Source organism: Microtus pennsylvanicus, chromosome 8 (assembly GCF_037038515.1).
Source record: "Microtus pennsylvanicus isolate mMicPen1 chromosome 8, mMicPen1.hap1, whole genome shotgun sequence".
Taxonomy (NCBI): domain Eukaryota; kingdom Metazoa; phylum Chordata; class Mammalia; order Rodentia; family Cricetidae; genus Microtus; species Microtus pennsylvanicus.
The window spans coordinates 38347239-38366008 of record NC_134586.1 but is presented as its reverse complement, the minus strand read 5'-3'; the positions used below and the strand labels follow the sequence as shown (position 1 = coordinate 38366008).

At 47.6% G+C, this 18770-nt stretch overlaps 1 protein-coding gene across 1 annotated transcript; it reads left to right on the top strand.

Annotated features, from left to right (window-relative positions):
* Positions 1-11806: 11806 nt before the first annotated feature.
* Positions 11807-18527, top strand: Bhlhe40 (basic helix-loop-helix family member e40). Its single transcript, XM_075983276.1, has 5 exons — positions 11807-13061; positions 13230-13299; positions 13572-13679; positions 14545-14668; positions 16446-18527. The coding sequence occupies exons 1-5, from the start codon at positions 12982-12984 to the stop codon at positions 17297-17299; spliced, it is 1236 nt and encodes a 411-aa protein (XP_075839391.1). The 5' UTR covers positions 11807-12981; the 3' UTR covers positions 17300-18527.
* Positions 18528-18770: the final 243 nt, after the last annotated feature.

Sequence of the window (18770 nt, the reverse complement as noted above, 5' to 3'; positions counted from 1 at the left end):
ACCCCACTTGTCCACATATACACATGTGCACAAGAGAGATGACCCCACTTGTCCACACACACACACACACACACACACACACACACATGTGCACAAGAGAGAGACCCCACTTGTCCGCATATACACACATGTTCACAAGAGAGAGACTTCACTTGTCTGCATACACACCCATGTGCACAAAATAGACAAACGAAAACATAATATTTTTTTAAATAAAAGAAAGTAAAATGAAGTCATTTGCAGTCAAACAATCCACAGGACAAGAACAAACAAAACATAAAAATGTTACAAGGTTCACGCTACAATAAAAGCTTGCATAACTTTTTCACACTAGACAAAAAGACAACATACCAAGAAGAAAACCCAGCCTTGTAATGAGTCCCAGAGGGCCAAGAGACAACAACCTTTTACAATACATCTAGATCTTTATCTCTGTCTGGGTGTGTGTTCACACAGATCTTTTAAAATCTTATAGAGGCTAGATGTGATAGGACACACCTTAGCACCCAGGAGGCAGAGGCAGGTGAAACTGTGCGTTGGTGGCCAGCCTGGTCTATGGAATGAGTTCCAGGCCAGCCAGGGATACATAGTGAGACCCTATCTGGGGGTGAGAGGGAGTAAAGGCCTGGAGAGATGGTGCAGAGGTTAAGAAAAGTTGTTGCTCTGACAGAGGATCGGGGTTTGATTCCCAGTACCCAAGTAGTGGTTTACAACCAACTATAACTCCAGTTCTGGGGGATTCAACCCTTTTTCTGACCTTTACAAGCACCAGGCATACACATGGTGCAGATATACATGCAGACAAAACACTCCTACACAAAAAAATTAAAATCGTTGTGTGTGCGTGGGCATACACGCATGTGTGTGCATGTACTGTTGACAAGTTCAAGTAAAAAAAAAACAAAATAAAACAAAAATATATCCTGAGATTTGCAATATATGGAGACAAAAGAGTCAAAATTCTGATAAGAAGAGCAGAAAAGGTGGCTGGAGACTGAACAGAATTGAGCCGCTGTCCAGTTGTTTGCCATAGTGTAATATGTTCAGTGTGCATTCGAAGAGAGTCTGTGATGACTTAAAGGCGCAGGGCAGCAGGCTGAGGTGCAGCTCAACGGAAGCACCTGTCTAGCATGTGCAAGGTCCTGGGCTCCATCCTTACCACCATGTTTTAAAATTCAGAATGTCATATCTAGAGCAGTGGTTTCCAAAGTAGGGTCCCCGGAAGTATGTCACCAACACAACAACGGACTGCTTACAGATGGAAACTTTTAGCTCTATCAGTGACCTACTCTGAGAGACTCTAAGAGTACAGTCCACACCTTTGTGTGTTTATAAGACCACCAAGTGCTCCTAATGGAAGCCCACTGAGCAGCCATTAAAAACCTACTACATACACGCTGCACCACCACCACCACCACCACCACCACCACCATCACCACCACCACCACCATCATCAACCAACACCACCCCTACCACCACCACCACCACCACCCCTACCACCACCACCACCACCACCACCATCACCACCACCACCACCATCATCAACCAACACCACCACTCTGCCACCACCGCCACCCTCACCATCACCATCACCATCCCTTACCAACGTTATCAACACCACAGCAACATCAGACAATGAAATATTTTTTTTAAGTGCAGCATGCAAGGCTAGGGCTCAGTGGTAGAACGCTCGCCTCCTATTAATAGTTATATAGACATACACACTAATAAATATACTTTACAAATATTTTCAATCCCACTCATTAAAATATATCATTTGGAGGCTGGAGAGAGGCTCTACACTTAAGAGCACTAGGTATTCTTCCAGGCGACCCAAGTTTAGCTTCCAGCACTCAGGTCAGGTGTTCATAACTGATTGTAAACTCCGGCACAAACAAGATCTGACATTTTCTTCTGGTCTTTGGGAGCACATGTACTCACGTGTATGTATATACACAGAGACATATCACATACACATAAATAAAAATAAATCTTAAAAGGTACACACAGCAGGCCAGGCATTGCAGTGAATGTCTTTAAATTGCAGCATTCAGGATGTAGAGACAGGCTGATCACTGTGTGTTTGAGCTCAGCCTGGTCTACATAGCAAGCTCCAGGTCAGTGATGAATGACTACATAGTGGGACTCTGTCTAAAGAGAGATGTATTTAATAGAATCATGGTTCCGACAAAGGCTGTGTGTTGCGAATACATAAAGAAGGCCTAAAATTCAACAATAAAAACTGAAGCTACATGATAGAAAGTCAGCACACAAAATTGAACTGTATTTTTTATTCTATTTTTTTCTGAATTTCCTTTGTATATCTGGGGGAACACAGGAAGGTGTGTACCACACTTTCACACGAAGGTTAGGAGAAAATCTGCGGAAGTCAGTCCTCTGCCTCAATCATGTGGGTTCTTATGATCAAATTCAGGCCACTAGGCTTGATGGCAAGTGTCTTTCCACATGGAGACTCATCACTAGCCTTGAATTCTATGGGGTTTTGTTCACTTGGTTTTGAGACAGGGTCTCACTACGTAATCTTAACTGGCCTGGAGCATGCTATGTCATTCAGGCTGCCCTTGAACTCACAGGAACCCACCTGCCTCCCTCACCCACAGCCAGAACCACAGGTTCTGGGATTTAAGGTTTGTGCCACCACAGCCTGTTGAATTGGATTCTTATATGTAACATTTTTAAAAGGGAACTAATCCAACGTTTAAACCGAGCAAATGGTTTGGACAGACATTTCGTAAAAGAAGACATATCTGTAGCCAATAAGCAACTGAAAATATGTTTGACTTCATTAATTTCTAGGAAAAAGAAAAAAATCAATACAATATCTTCCAGGCCCCTTAAAGCTGTGAAAATGAAATGTGTGGATGATACATTGGTGGGGAGGTGGGGTACCCAGCAGCTAATATGTCTGGCAGTTTTCTAAAATGGTAACTCCTCTTTGGAGAATCCTTGGGCAGCTTGTATTAAACCTAAACACATATGTAACCTATGCCCCTAAATAACTGTACTCCTGATACCTATCTTGGATATCCTTCACTCACAAAAAGATGTATAGGAGAATGTCAATATTAGCCTCATTCATAACAGTCCTACACAGAAAACAAACCAAAAGCCCATCTTTAATAGAGGCTAGACAGAAAAATGGTATTAAATTCACACAAGAAAAGAAATCAGTAATTTAAAAAAAACCCTTTGATGATAAATAATGTATCATAAATTTTATCAAAAGAGCACACTCATTACTATATAGTGTATGATAGTTGGGTTGAGAATGGCCCCCATAGGCTCCTATGTTTAGATATTTGGTTTCCGGTTGGTAGATCAGTTTGGGAAGGATTAGGAGGTGTGGCCTTGTTGGAGTAGATGTGTCACTGAGTCAAGGCTTTGCAGTTTAAGAACACTGACACCGCTGTTCTCAATGACCGCTGCAGCACCATGCCCGCCTGTGCACTGCCCTGCTCCCTGTAGTAAGGCTCTAAGGGCCATGGAACCTGGGAAAACAAAGCCTAAACATAAGGCAGAGTAAAGTTTCATGCAGTAGCCAACTTTATTCAGAGCATCAGACAATTTATACTCTGAGGGTTAAGAATCACATGAGTAAAGTGTACAATCACAAAGACAAGTCAAACACGGCAAAACCATGTTTCTCCATTGAGACATAAACAAGTAACAACAGCCAGCTGTGATGAATGACCTACAGTAAACTCACTCTGAACTTCTGCACGCCGGAGGAGCATGCAGACACATGCTCGGGAGGCAGAGGCAGGCAGATCTCTGTGAGTTCGAGGCCAGCCTGGTCTACAAGAGCTAGTTCCAGGACAGGAACCAAAAGCTATGGAGAAACCCTGTCCCCAAAAAAAAAACACCCCAATTTCATGTTTTTGAAGAAACTAAGGTCACAAGACTCTTGTTTTGTTTTCTTGGAGGTTCTTCACAAGCACTCAGAATTCCCCTCGCGGGACTCCATTCTTGGAGTTCTGACAAAGACATACTGTAACAAGAGGCAAAATTAATCTATAGTGATAGACTTCAGAAGATGATTATGGGGATGGAAATGAAAGGAACACGAAGAAACATTCTGGGATGACTTTCACCCCACCAAGAAAAAAAAAGTTCTGAACCTTGTGTGGGTGGTGTGTCAGTCAGCTTTTCTCCACTGTGACAAAATGTCTGAGATTAAAAAGCTTTAGGCCAACAAGATGGCTCAGTGGGTAATGGCACTTGCCACCAAGCCTGATGATCTGAGTTCAATGCCCGGGATCCACACCACTATAGCTCCTGCAGGTTGTCCTCTGATTTCCACATGTCCACTGTGGAACATGCACCCCACATACTGGCACACCGGTGAATGAACACACACACAAAACAAATATGACTTAAAAAACACTTTAAAGCCAGTTATAGGGGTGCACATCGTTAATGCCAGCATGCAGGCAGCAAAGGCAGGCAGATCTCTCTGAGTTACAGAGTGACAGTGACATCATGAGACCCTGCTTTTAAAAATAAAAGATCTGAAAAGAAGGGCAAGATTTCCCAAACTATCCTCATGGATAGAAGACATTTAAATGGCATTGCCCTATGAAGGTGGGGGGCAGAATGTATCAATTAGACACTACACGCTAGCAAATCAAATCTCCAATGCCAGGAGTAGGTTACCTCTTTTTGAGGTGTTGGCCTGTGGAGTCTCACAGATCCTCAAACATTTCAGGCTATTGCCAATGCTCTTGGCTACCAGCCTCCAGAACTTGATAGTAGGACTCTATAAATGAAGATACTGAACACTGGAGTCACGCACAGAACATGGAAAATCAAGCTGGTACTTGCTGGAAGCTTCATTTTCTACTGTCTAGCTTTCACGGTGCTAAAAGGTGCTGCATATGCTACTGGAGGAGAAAAGCAGCCATTAATCGTCAAATCCAGGCTGCAAACACTGTGAGTTACGATTATGATTGTCCTGGCAAGTCACACACTTGGTGCAATTAGTGGTGAAAAATGTCATGGGAGCAACCAACAATTTTCTAATTGGAATTTTAAGTCCCATTCCACAAGACGGAATCTATACCTGGCACTGTTACTGGGGTCAAGAACCTGTCTAGACAGGTCAGGGGCCCTAAGAAGAAACTATTACTATTGTTCGACTAGGTGGACATAGCATCAAAATGACTCCTGATGACTTATGGCTATACCTGTAGATTCATTCTTCTCAGTCCTCAACAAATAAGGTTCTTCTTGCAAACAGAGAAGCACAATGGGCAAATGCACAGAGAATAAGAGACTATCAAGTGCTCATCCCGAACAAAGGCCAGAAAGATTGTAAAAGCCAGAGGTGGTAGGTGGATGACTATAAGGAAACCGTATTTTCTCGACACAAGCAGATGCCCATGTGAATGCACAGGGATTGTGACAGCTCTTACCAGACAAAATCCCAGCATGGGGCTGGACGTTGGCATGAAGTCCTACTTTTAGCTGAGCAGCTATTGGCATTTGATACCAATTTGATTGGAGAGGAGAATTAGTTTTTTTAAGGGTGTGACCTTAATGGTAGGTTGACCACTCTCTAAAACAGATCCCCCACCCAAGAGTAACACAAACTGTACTCAAGGTGATTAAAAACAAATGAGTGAGAACCTGAAGCTGGTGGGTGTTGAGGAATAGTACTTTAACTAGGTAAAGATGTGTTGCCTGTGTTTTGGGCTACATTTCTTCAGTTATGTAAAGATGTATTGCTGCTTTACCTCGCCTGTCTAAGGTATCCGACTGGTCTAACAGAAAAGCAGAATGGCCAATAGCTAGGCAGTAGAGGGATAGGCAGGGTTGGAGGGCAGAGAACAAGGAGGAGGAGGAGGAATCTAGAGGCTGGAGAGAGAAGAAAACAGGAGAGAAAGAGAGGGAGATGCCCTGGGCCAGTCGGCCAAGCAGCAGACAGACAGACAGACAGTGTTGGAGGAAAACAGAGAAAGTATGACATACAGAATGAAAGGACAGTAAGAAGCCTCTAGGCAAAATATAGATGAAGAAAAACAGGTTGGTTATGTTATAAGAGTTAGCGGGACAAGCATAAGATAAGGCCGAGCTTTCCTAACTAATATTAAGTCTCCATGTCTTGATTTGTTGGCCATCTGAGAAAGCCTGCTACAGATGGCTGGAGAGGTGGGGGTGGATCTGGGAGGAGTGAGTCTGGAGTGTGAGTATGATCAAAATACACTGTCAGAATTAATGATATGTGCTTTTAAAAACAACAGTCATATTTTGGTTCATGTTTTCAGAGGTGTTGCTTTGGAGTTTATGGTGCATTTGAACTCCATGGTACAGAGTGTGGAGCAAAGCTGCTCAGCCCTAGAGAAGAGAGTCAGGGGTTGCATCCCTATACCTGCTTCAAGTACATCTTCCAATAACCTAACTCCATTCTACTAGGTCCCAGCTCTCTTATAGGTTCTGCGACTTTTCAATTATGTAATGGCTGGCAACCAAGCATATGGCTTGGGAGGGGGCGGGCAATGAAATGTTTGTTTTTAAGAGAGACTAAAAGGGTGAACATATACAGGATTAGTAGATGTGTCCCTGATAGAGACATCTACACCATTAAAGCCATCAGTGACTTTTTTAGACATGTTCTGCAGCAAAGTCTGCTTGGTATGCAAGGATGGTGCAGTCACCACACCCTCCTTAAGCACGCGGTGCTGGAGACTGATTGGACGATGGAATCGAGCTTCATGTAAACACTCTCCTGACTGAGCTACAACCCCAGTCCCTTAGTTATATTTTTATAAGCATCCTGAAAGATTGTCAAGGATGCAAACTGCTCATCTCTTCTTATTTGGAGAGGAGGGGCAAAGCAAACCGACAATATTCTTCCCTAGGACAGAACAAGTTCTCAACTCCCAAACCAGGATTTATTGGTATGCTCCAAAACCGACATGGTGAGGTAGGGCCAGAATAGTCTCCTTATTTAAAAAAAAAAAATCAAGTAAATTAGATTAAGAAATGTCAGATTACATAACATAGGTTTGTCTTGTCTCCAAATGCATTGGCCTGGATTCTTCTTCTTATGCACATGTCGCAAACTAAGCAACAAACTAAGCATTGGGTGCACGTCTGTAAACTCAGCACTGAGGAAGCGGAAGCAGGGAGATGGCAAGGGAGAATGGCTTGGACTTCATAGTGAGCTGCAGATCATCCTCCAGGTACACGGTGAGATCTTGTTCCAACAAGGGGGTGAGGGAGGGGAGCAACAGATAGTCAGACAATTACGTTAGGTGCATGGCTTTAATCCCAGCACTCTCAGGAGGCAGAGGTAGTCAGAACTCTATGAGCTCGGGGCCCATCTCACTTACATAGGGAGTTCTAGGCCAGCCCAGGGACCTTGTCTCAAAAGAGCAATCAAAACATTGGCTATTCAGCTTTATCGGTGAGAGCGTAATAGTAGGTATGGCTGGCTCTTGTAAATCGCAACCTTCCCGCAGGTTGAATTTTTGCTGCAGGTAAACAAAAGGTCACGTGTCCCAGAGTACAGAAACTTGGAGAATGCTGGAGGGCTTTCCCTTAACAGTGTGGAAAGGAGTAAACAACTGGGGTGGAGGGGTGTGTGTGTGGGGGGGGGGGCAGATTCTGATCAGCCAAATAGTGGAAAGAAATCCTTGACTCCTGAGCTGTCTGCAAACTGTGTAGAGTTCCAGCACTGCAGGTTTTCCGGGAGTCAATGTTACCCATTTGCGGGCGGGTTTTCTGGGGATGCAGCCTTTTTGAGTCACAAAACTGGACCCCTTTCGGGGGTGAGTGGACACATGTCTTGAAAGGGAAAGTCCATCACTCAGTTGTAGCTGTTGCCGACTCTGGTTTAACTGTATTTGAGACATGGATGTTTATGTGTTTTGGGTAATGATAACACATATATGGAAGATGTGTATATTAGAATGGAACATAGATATTCCATTTGAAATAGGGTCTCGTGTATCTCTGGCTGGCTACGTACAGAAAATAAGCTTGAATTTTTGATTCTCTTTCCCTCACCTCCCCAGTGCTGGGACCACATGGATACGCCACTCCGCCGAGTTTATATGGGGATCAAACCCAGGGCTTCCTTCACGCTAGGCAAGCAGTCTAACAACCGAACTACAACCCTTATAAAATGGATTTGTTGCTGTGAACTGGAAAAAGAAAGAAAGAGGGAGAGAAAAAGGAAAGAAGAAACCAGGCTCCATAATCAGGCAAAGTGTTCTTTGTGTGATCTGCGCAAACAAGAAATGAAAGAGCTCATCTCCTGTGCAAAACTCTCACCTTTACGCAGTTATAAGAAACAGGATAGGAGGGGGAAGAGACACAAATGGCAAGATTGCCGAGTGTTCAGTGTGGGAGTGGACAATTCTGGAGGGTCTCTCCGACAGACTACCATGGGGATGGCTCCCCCTGGAGTCGAGCAGGACATAACTGGTACAGTTCCACAAGGCAGCCCTTAAGTGAGAACAAAGCCTTTAGGCAGTTTGGATGCTCAACTTACTAGACCTGGATGGTGGTGGGGGTTCCTTGGACTTCCCATAGGACAGGGAACCCTGATTGCTTTTCGGGCTGGGGGGGGGACTTAATTGGGAGAGGGGGAGGGAAATGGGAGGCGGTGGCGGGGAAGAGACAGAAATCTTTAATAAATAAATAAATTAAAAAAAACCCAACAAAACAAAACAAAAACACCCAAACAAACCAAACCAGTATTATTAGGTATTTTAACTTACATCATCTTTCTCAAGCCTGATGGTTAAAATGTAGTTAGAAGTGTCATGATGCTTCCTTTCTTTTCCCTTTAAGACAGGGTCTTTCTATATAGTCCAGCCACAGGGGGCCTCCTGCCTCTGGATCCTTAGGTCTGAGATTAAAAGTGCGCACCACACCAGATTATAATGCCTACTTTTAAATTGCAGAGTGAAATTCTCATATCTTGATGTAATGTGATTTTTTTCTAATCATCCTGAATATTTATGTTATTTCAGATTTACTGATAATGCCAATTTGTCATTGTATAGCTTCAAAATTTAAGAGAGAATGTACAGCTTTTGAAATATAACAAATTTGGATTCTTACCCCCATATTATCCCAGACCATACATCCTAGGGTAGTTATTTAATATCCCTGAGCTTCAGTTTCCCAAAGCATATGCCATATAGCCTTAAGACCTGGTCCAGAGCCTTGGAGCTCTCTCAGTAAGTACATGTGCTAAATGGATTGAGCTAACGCAAATCAGCCGTGTAAGAACATGGCAGCATACACCAAGTTCTTAGCATATGGCCTGAAAACTAGCACACAGTAAGTACACACATACCCAGAAAGGATCTACAAAAGACTTTAAGCATCTGGCTGTCCTGGCTCACTAGCGCTAGCCCACCCTCGGGAGTGCCTTTTTCCTTTCCTAGTAAACTGTCTCTATTTGTTTCAAATGGCTGAGAGTCTGAGGCAGTAATATTCCTCAGGATGGAAAGGTACATATTGGGAGGACTTATTTTTCAAATAGCTAACACTATGCAAGGGGAAAAACAAGAGATTTTTCTTTTATATTATTTTTTGAGACAGGGTCTCATTAGCTCAAACTAAACTTTCATAAAAAATATTTTTTTTAAAAAATCGCTTTTTATTATCCTCCTTACTTTTCCTTCCAAGTGCTGGGATTAGAGTCAAGTGGTGACACCATGCCCAAGTTTATGCTCTGCTCAGTATAGAACCCAGGCTCTACTACATGACAAGGGAGCACTCTACCAAGCTGTAACACCAGCCCCAAACCACACTGACTGTCTGTCTGTCTGTCTCTCTCTCTTGCTCTTTCATTCTCTTTCTCTCTCCCCCTCCCTTCCTTTCTTTCTGAGGTTTTTAAAAAGAAATCCAGACACAGCAGGATGGGGATAATATTGAAATCTGAGACTATATATGGAACAAGTAAAAAGAAAAAATTAGTCGATGTCTATAATCCCCAAAACTCAGGAAGCTGAGGCAGGAGAATTGGGAGGTCGAGGCCTACCTGAAGATGTATATAGAGCCTGTAAATATTTTTTTTTAATTTTTTAAGAGGACAACGCACACATTTCGTTATTTCTAACTGCACCGCAAGTAAAAACAGAGATTACTGATCACTCAAATAATTTTAAGGATGATATTTTCCTCAGCCAAGAACCAAGCAGGCAGGATTTCTGGGATTCACTCCTGGGCGGGGGAGGGGCGGGAGGGCGTGGGAGGGCGGGCGGCGCAAGAGAGGACTTAAGCTCCTTCCTCTGAGAGAACTTATTTCCTGGTGGAACTATGGTTTTGAGGCAACCATGACAACACTTCCCCCTTATTAGAGTCATCAGAAGGTCGCACTCCCCCACCCCCACCCGCAGCTCCTGCTGCCCACCTCCTGGCAGGAAGGTGGGAGCATTTATTCCCTCCAAAGAGATTGATGATAACCCGCCAAATAACATCCGTCCAGGGAGGGATGGATCTCTAAGCCCCAAAGTGAGGTCAGCCAGTGAACAGTTAGAAAAGCAATCATTTCTCACACTTGCTAATGGGTTTGACGCTTGTGAAACATAAACAGGAAGTGGGAGCTTGAGCGACCTGAAGGAAATGCACTCCCAGTTTGGTCAACATGTGAATCCCAGTTCTCCAGGTCGTCAGAAAACTGCCAATTAAGGCTGACCCCCCCCCCCCAAAACTGCAGCCCGTCCTAGCAGTGACGTTATTTTCCCCCAGTTCCCTAAGCCAGGTCACTCCGCAGCGGGGTGACTGACCCCAAGCACGGTGGGGAAGGTTCACAGTCATCTCTCAACTCCCCGAGTTTGCAGGGCAGGGGAGCGCAGAGGTCAGTGAAATCCCCAGCCAGGCCTTATTTTAGTCATCAATTTCCACTGGCCCCTTGCTGTGTGTCAGCGTAGCTTACAGCGCTGCAGGTTCTGCGTTTCAGATGCTTTCCCGGCTCCGGGCTGTTAGAAGGTCAAAGAGACCAGACTTTTCCAAGGCAGGTGGGGGGAGGGGGCGGGGGGACCCCGCGGGGGAGGGGGAACCCGCTAAAGAGATTGCAGAGAGCTGGGGCCGCTGGAGCTACCTTTTGTGCCTCTCACGCACGGGCCTGCGAGTTAACCTCTACTACCTAAACGTCTTGGTTAGTATTAAATTAAAACCTCATCTTTTATTTTCTGCCAGTGGCCCCGATAGACTTTTTTTTCTTCTGAAGGCTGTCTTCAGATTGGCCTCGTTGGCTCCTTCCCAAGGTCCCTGTAAATTCAAGGTCAAAATCGGTGTTGATTCTCCGCTGTCTCTAGCCGCAAGCATGACTCCTAACAATGGGAAAGGGGCTCAGCGAACGTGCACTTCATAAATGTGGAGATTTCACTGTGATCGACCAAGAGGTTTTTGGGTGCCGGTGCCCCCCCCCCCCCCCCCGTTGCTTCTCCTCCTGTCCTGGAATAGACCGCCAACAGCGCCACCCATGTTCCTGGTTAGCAGCGGGATCCCATGCAGGCTGGCAGCCCCTGTGCGCGGGGGTCACAGCTTGGATGCCGGCGCGGAGAGGCTTGCAGGGAGCCGAGCTACGGCCCGCGTCCCGGCCACGTGAAGCGTCACGCCCCGCGCTGCTGCAGGGCAGGCGCCGTCGCCGCGGTTGTGTAACGCTGCAGCCGGAGGGGAGGCGACCCGGACGCCTCTGCTCCGGAGGGGGCAGAGGAGGGAGGGAACGCCGGGCACTGTGCCCGGTATCTTTCTGTGCTTGACTAGCCAGGGTGGGTGGGGGCAGTGAGGCACCCTGAAAGGCGGGAGGAGATGGGTGCGCGCCAGTCGGGTGCCGGGCCACCCGCAGGCTGCGCCCCGGAGCCGAGCTCCCGGGAGAGTGAGGGGCCGGCGCAGCTCACACGGTCCACGGTCAGGTGCGCGCGGCGTGCTCGGCGGCGGCCTCGGCTGCCCTAGCTCCTGGCCGCCAGCCTGCTTCCCATGGGGTGACATCCGCCCCGCCCTCGGTCCCTCCCCAAGGCGGGCAATTCCTGGACACTGGGCTGAGCGCTGGGGGGCTGGGAAGCGGGGACGGAAAGAAACCCCAGCCTCTGGGGAAGGCCAAGAGGGGGACGACGACTCCCTCCGCTGCACACCGGTTCCTAGGAGCGGGCCAGGCGGGGGAGGAGGAAGAGGGCTGGGCTGGAGCGACCGAGGGGATATTCCTCTCCCGGCTTGAGTCAGACGCGGGCGGATCCGTCCTCCCCCGTTCCCTCCCAGGAGACGGGAACTTACTTCATTTCCCTGGGGCAGGTTCGCCCACGTTACCAACCCCCCCCCCCGGTTCCTTCCAGCTTCCGTGCCCCCCACCCAGCTGGGCAGGACTCGGGCTGCGCTGCCACCCCCTCTTTCGGGGAAAGGAGGCCGCAGCCGCAGACACCTGGGGCCCGGGGAGGGGGGGGGCACTTCGCAGCCGCCTGAGCGTTGTCCAACACGTGAGACTCATGTGATGAAGCCGGGGGAGGGCGGGCAGGTCGCTCCTTCCCTCCCCGGCAGCGGCCAGACGTGCTTGGAGTCACAGGGTAGAACACGTAGCTTCTACCCACCCACTCGCTCCCATTTAACCCAGCCCGCAGCCTCTCCTTACTCCTCGGCTCGTCCCCTCCAACAACCCCCCTCCCGCTCCGCCCTAAGCAACCCCCCTTCCCTCCCGCCTCCCCGCCCGCCCCACTTCTCATTCACTTGGCTCGCACGGCGCAGACAGCGCAGCGAGCACACACCGCCAGTCTGTGCGCAGAGCGGGAGCCAGAAGCCGCGGGGACACCCGGCCATGCACGCCCCCAACTAAGCGGTGCCTCAAAGCCCCGACTCCTGCCAGTCCAGCGCATTGCAAGGAAGCTCAGGCTAGCTCAGAGGAACATACCCCTTGAGACCCTCGGGTCCTGGCTTCCAGGGCAGTCCTTCCTCAGACGCTCTGCTAAGTGCAGACAGAAGCGCGCAGTGGCCCCGGCTCGCCGCATCATGGAGCGGATCCCCAGCGCGCAACCACCTCCAACCTGCCTGCCCAAAGCGCCAGGACTGGAGCATGGAGACCTGTCAGGGTAAGTGTGCAGTGTGACCCCTTCAGGTCTCCGCTCCTAGCCTTGTGTTCTGCTCCGCTATCAACTTGGGGCACCTCTGGGAACATAGGGGGATTTTTGCATCAACAGGGAGCCTGCAGCCAGTGCGCACTCGGGAGTCACGGCTCTTTCTGGCCCTTCTCCCAACAGGATGGATTTTGCCCACATGTACCAAGTGTACAAGTCCAGGCGGGGGATAAAACGGAGCGAGGACAGCAAGGTAGGTGCATCCCTGGGGACCCCCTTCCATAACCCCTCAAGTGCGCAGAGTTTCCAAGAAAAGTTTGCTTGTTTGGAGGTTTACTGGGGGATTCAAGATGTGGTGAGCTCATTGTCACAACTGAGTGACTTGGGAAAGACAGGGCAGAGAAGGTGATTCTGGGTGCGTCTCTGCGCCCTTGCAGGATTTATTTTCCTGCTGCCGGGCGGGGAGGAAGGGAGACTTTATGTTCCTCTCCCCAAGCACCCATCTCTTCCATGTACTCCTTGCAGGAAACTTACAAATTGCCGCATCGGCTGATTGAGAAAAAGAGACGTGACCGGATTAACGAGTGCATTGCCCAGCTGAAGGATCTCCTACCCGAACACCTCAAACTTACAGTAAGTGAGAAGCTGGCTGCGCTCCAACCCTGCTCTTCTGCCCAGAGGGCGGATGGGGGTCACTCGCCGCCTGCAGGCGTCACGTGGAACTGCAGGCTAGACAGGCGGATCAAAGCTCCGGGTAGCTCTGGGTTGGAGGGAACCCATCACCAGTCCCAGGACCTCCAGACAGAGGCAGACAGAACCCTCTGGGGCCTTTTTAAGTTGGCTCCAACACTAGCACAGCTTCCTTTTGGTGATTTTTTTCACCGCCTTGTAGTTTGCCTGACTTAAAGGAGCAAACCACACACACACACACACAATTAAGCTCTTTTCCTTTTCCATCTTCCTTCCCTAAGATGACATACTTTTTAATGTGTGCTTTTTCTTCCCATCATACCCCAAAAGCTTTCTAGCTTTTCCTTAGGGAAAAAGGATTTGGAAAGGAAGACGAAGAGCCTGCCTTAGCTGGACATTCTGAAAGGGTGTCCGGGAAACACACACACACACACAGAGGGAAAGCCTCCGGGTTGCCAGACACAGTAGACGTCCCTCCCTGGGTTGACACCACAGCAGAGAAATGTTATCTCCGGAGTCCCCGGAGTTAAGGTCAGGCCAGCTGCTGGAGAAATCTATCTGTCAGCTCACTCCTGAGTCTGTAACAGCTACCAGAATGCCCCCAAAGACAGATGACACGTGTTTAGTTTTTTGAATCCTTTGATCGCCTATATGTATATGTTCAAACATCTGCAAACTTGAAATGCAGTGAGACAGGAAAGGCTCTTCCTGTCTCTGTTGTTGTTTACACCCGGTTCTCATCACAAGTAAGTGTCTGCGGGACTTCTCTGACCTCAAGGGTGACAGGAGTTCTTTGTTCCCCCCCCAGACTTTGGGTCACTTGGAGAAAGCGGTGGTTCTGGAGCTTACGCTGAAGCATGTGAAAGCACTGACCAATCTAATTGATCAGCAGCAGCAAAAAATCATTGCCCTTCAGAGCGGATTGCAAGCTGGTAAGTGCTGGGGTCTGATTAGCATCTTCTCCCAAGAGTGTAGCACACAGAGCCCTGGACTCACTGTGGCTTCTGACCCACCTGCACTTTTGCACATTCATCGGAGGAGTTGCTTTTTTTATTCTTTCCTAAAAGTCATACTTTCCATTCGGAATGCCACTGTGTGCCACCTGGAATGAATACATATTAGTTCAGTGATGAAACCTTCCTGTGACCATTTTGGCTTTAAAGTGTCTAGATTCTGGGAGACTTTCCCATTCCCCTTTAAAATACCAAGGCACCTCTAGTTTGTGTTGTGGGTGTTTTACAGTTGGTCTTCTGAGCCCCTGATGATAGGTGAACAGAACACAGGTCTGCCCCCAGCATTTTCCTGTTTCTTTGTTTCCTTGCCTTTGGATGTGGGGTGTAGTCTTGACGGGATGACAGCAGGTTTTTTTCCCCCTGCATTTCATTGTGGTTCCCTGAATAGCCACTAGGTATCTTGGCAAATTGCACAATCTAACGAAACCACTGGTTTCATCATTTATTTCTACGGAATTTCAGAGACTCGGTGACACTGTCTTCTCTTTCCTCCAGATCGTACAGGTCAGGCCAGGGGGAATCCTTACACATACCCCTCAGGCGTTCTCTGTCCTGGCCACGGCCAATATGAGAATCACAAAAACCAAGCTAGCATGTCTGCCAGCTTTCTTTCTAAATATAGAAAGTTGATCAGAACTGATCTCTAGGGGAGTCATGGATACAGTATGTGGAAAAGACTTACAAATAAAGAGTTTCCCAGTTAAAGTTCACAGGGGAAATGCAACTATTTGTTCAATAGGTTAGGTTTCTGTGTATACGGAAGTTGTTAGTTTTAGTTTTGTGGGTTTTATTTTTTACTGTTGTCGTTGCTCTGGTTTGTTCTTGTTTTGAGACAAGGTCTCAATCTGTAGTCCTGGCTTTCCTAAAACTCAGGAGCAATCCTCCAGCTTCAACCTCCCACGTGGCGGGATTCCGGGCGTGAGCTACAGCTTTAATGGCACAGCGATGCACGCCTCTAGTCCTAGCACTTGAGAGGCAGATAGAGCCCCGTAAGTTCAAGGCCAACCTGTTTTGCATAGTCAATTCCCAAGCCATCTAAGACAAAATAGGGAAACCCTGTCTTTACAAGGGGGAGATGTTTCTTTAGGTGGTATTGTTTCTGTATTGTGTATGACTGCTAGCCACCTTCTTTCTTGAGACGGTTACTATACTAGTTGACAGGAGATGGGTGTGGTAGCTCAGCCTTATAGTCCCGGCACTCTTGGAAGTTAAGATAGGCTCAATATGAATTCAAGACCAGCCTGGGTTGCAGAGTAAACCCAACATCAATCTAGGCTAGAACGAGGCTGCCTTGGAAGAAAAAATAAGTATGATTGTTGAACTTATAAATACACTAGCATGTTCGCTGTTTTGTGTCACAAGGAAAACTACAGATACTAACCTACAAGTCAACAAGAGTAGAAATAACTCGGTCTATTTCTCTGCGATGCTGTAAAGGCATTAAAAATCCTGTTTGGGGACAGGGGAATGTATGGAGCCTCTTGACACCCTGTTGTGCTTAGTATCAAAGCCCAAGTCATATAAGAAAAAAAACTGTCTCTAAGTGGTAGGGATGTGTGGATTTCATGTTTTATACTTGTCAGCATAATTCTATAGACATATTACTTTTTGGAGTTGGAAATAAATTGATTGACAGTTTTTGTTTGTTTTTTTACAACCTTCTAAAAGTCTTCTTTCTGGGTCTTTTTTTTTCCAGGCGAGCTGTCGGGAAGAAATATCGAAGCAGGACAAGAAATGTTCTGCTCAGGTTTCCAGACGTGTGCCCGGGAGGTGCTTCAGTACCTGGCCAAGCATGAAAACACTCGGGACCTGAAGTCTTCGCAGCTGGTCACTCATCTCCACCGCGTGGTTGCCGAGCTGCTGCAGGGTGGTACTTCCAGGAAGCCATCGGACTCGGCTCCCAAAGGCATGGACTTCAAAGAGAAAGCCAGCTTTCTGGCCAAGGGATCGGAAGGGCCTGGGAAAAACTGTGTGCCAGTCATCCAGCGGACTTTTGCCCCCTCGAGTGGGGAGCTGAGCGGCAGTGACACGGACACAGACAGTGGCTACGGAGGGGAACTGGAGAAGGGTGACTTGCGCAGTGACCAGTCCTACTTCAAAAGCGATCACAGTCGCGGGTTTGCCGTGGGAGACCGAGTGAGCACCATTAAACAAGAATCTGAAGAGCCCCCCACCAAAAAGAGCCGAGTGCAGCTCTCAGATGAGGAAGGCCACTTCGCTGGCAGTGACCTGATGGGTTCCCCATTTCTGGGCCCACACCCACATCAGCCTCCCTTTTGCCTGCCCTTCTATCTCATCCCACCGTCGGCAACTGCCTACCTGCCTATGCTGGAGAAATGCTGGTACCCCACCTCGGTGCCGGTCTTATACCCAGGCCTCAACACCTCTGCAGCAGCCCTCTCCAGCTTCATGAACCCAGACAAGATCCCGGCTCCCTTGCTCCTGCCCCAGAGACTCCCTTCTCCCTTGGCACATTCGTCCCTCGACTCTTCAGCCTTGCTCCAGGCTCTGAAGCAGATCCCCCCTTTAAACTTAGAAACCAAAGACTGAACTCTTGAAAGAGCTCTCCTGCTGCTTTGCTTTCCTTCCTCCCTAATTCCAAAACCACAAAGGTCGGCCCACCGTGCAGACCCACATAAAAGATTCGGAATGTGAGTGCTTGCGCGTGCGTGCTTCCGTGTGTGTGCGTGCGTGCGTGCGTGCGTGTGTGTGTGTGTGTGTGTGTGTGTGTGTGTGTATAGGACATTAAGTTCCTTCTGACACAGGGAAGACATGAAAGGGATGACCTAACATCAGATGACAGGACTGTAGCAGTCAGTTCTCTGGGCTTTTCCCTACCCATAGAAGAGCCCCCTTTGATACAAATCAGTTGGATTTTCATAAGCTTCAAAAGCTCCATCTGTGAGTCACTCCAGTTTGGAAGCTGGGTCTGTCTGTGGCTTTGAGAAAAGGTAGTTTCAAACGAGGACTTTCCAGAGCTCAGCTTCCAGCCAGCTGTTAGGACCCCACCCTTCTCTCTTTATTGTCGAGGTGACTCAGAGCGGACTGACAGTGGTCAGACCGAGCTCTCTGCTAAGGTGGTGAGGTAGGCGACGCTGGCATGTCACGGTAGTGGTTTGGGCAAATTTCTGCAGGTCTCCTCCCCCACTCCTGCCTCCAATGAATAAAGAGAATGAATGCAGTTCCCTAACTCAGGCTTTTGTGGTGATTAGCTTACTACGGAACTGAAAATGGCCCCCTTTGTACAAGCTGGGCTGCTAGGGAACCAAGGTGGACCAGACCGGTCCCAGGCCTGTGGCACCTGTTTTCGAGGTCTCTCTTCTACCTTGAGCCGTCCAGGAAACCAAAGGAGGGTCTCAGAGATGGTAGATGCCCTGAGTGTCCCAAAGTGTACAAAGCTAAGTCACCAATTGCTACACTTACTCCTCAGCTAGACTCGGATCTCAAGTCCTTCCTCAAGCTTCGAACCAAGCTGAGCTTCTCCAAGGCAGAGCTTTGGCATCCCGAGATCCTTTCTGTAGGCTAATTCCTCTTGCCCGGCAGCATATGGAGTGGCCCTATTGCTAAAAAGGATTCTGTCTCCTTTAAGGAAGTTTTATTTTTGATCCAGAGTCCTTGTTTTCTTGACTTGCTCAGCCAGCCCTGCACCAGCTTCTCGAAATGCACTATGCTTGTGTTTTAACTTCTTTTCCCATTTTTATTTGGGCATAAAAAATCGTTGCCTTTATTTGTAAAGCTGTTATAAATATATATTATATAAATATATGACAAAGGAAAATGTTTCAGAGGTCTATTTGTATAATTACTTGATCTACACAGTGAGAAAAATGAATGTATTCCTGTTTTTGAAGAGAAGAATAATTCTTTTTCTCTAGAGAGAGGAGAGGTTACAGTGTTTATATTTTGGAACCTTCCTGAAGGTGTGAAACTGTAAATATTTTTATCTAAGTAAATGTTAAGTAGTTGTTTTAAAAATACTTAATAAAATAATCTTTTTCCTGTGGAAGAGAAATGGTCTCCT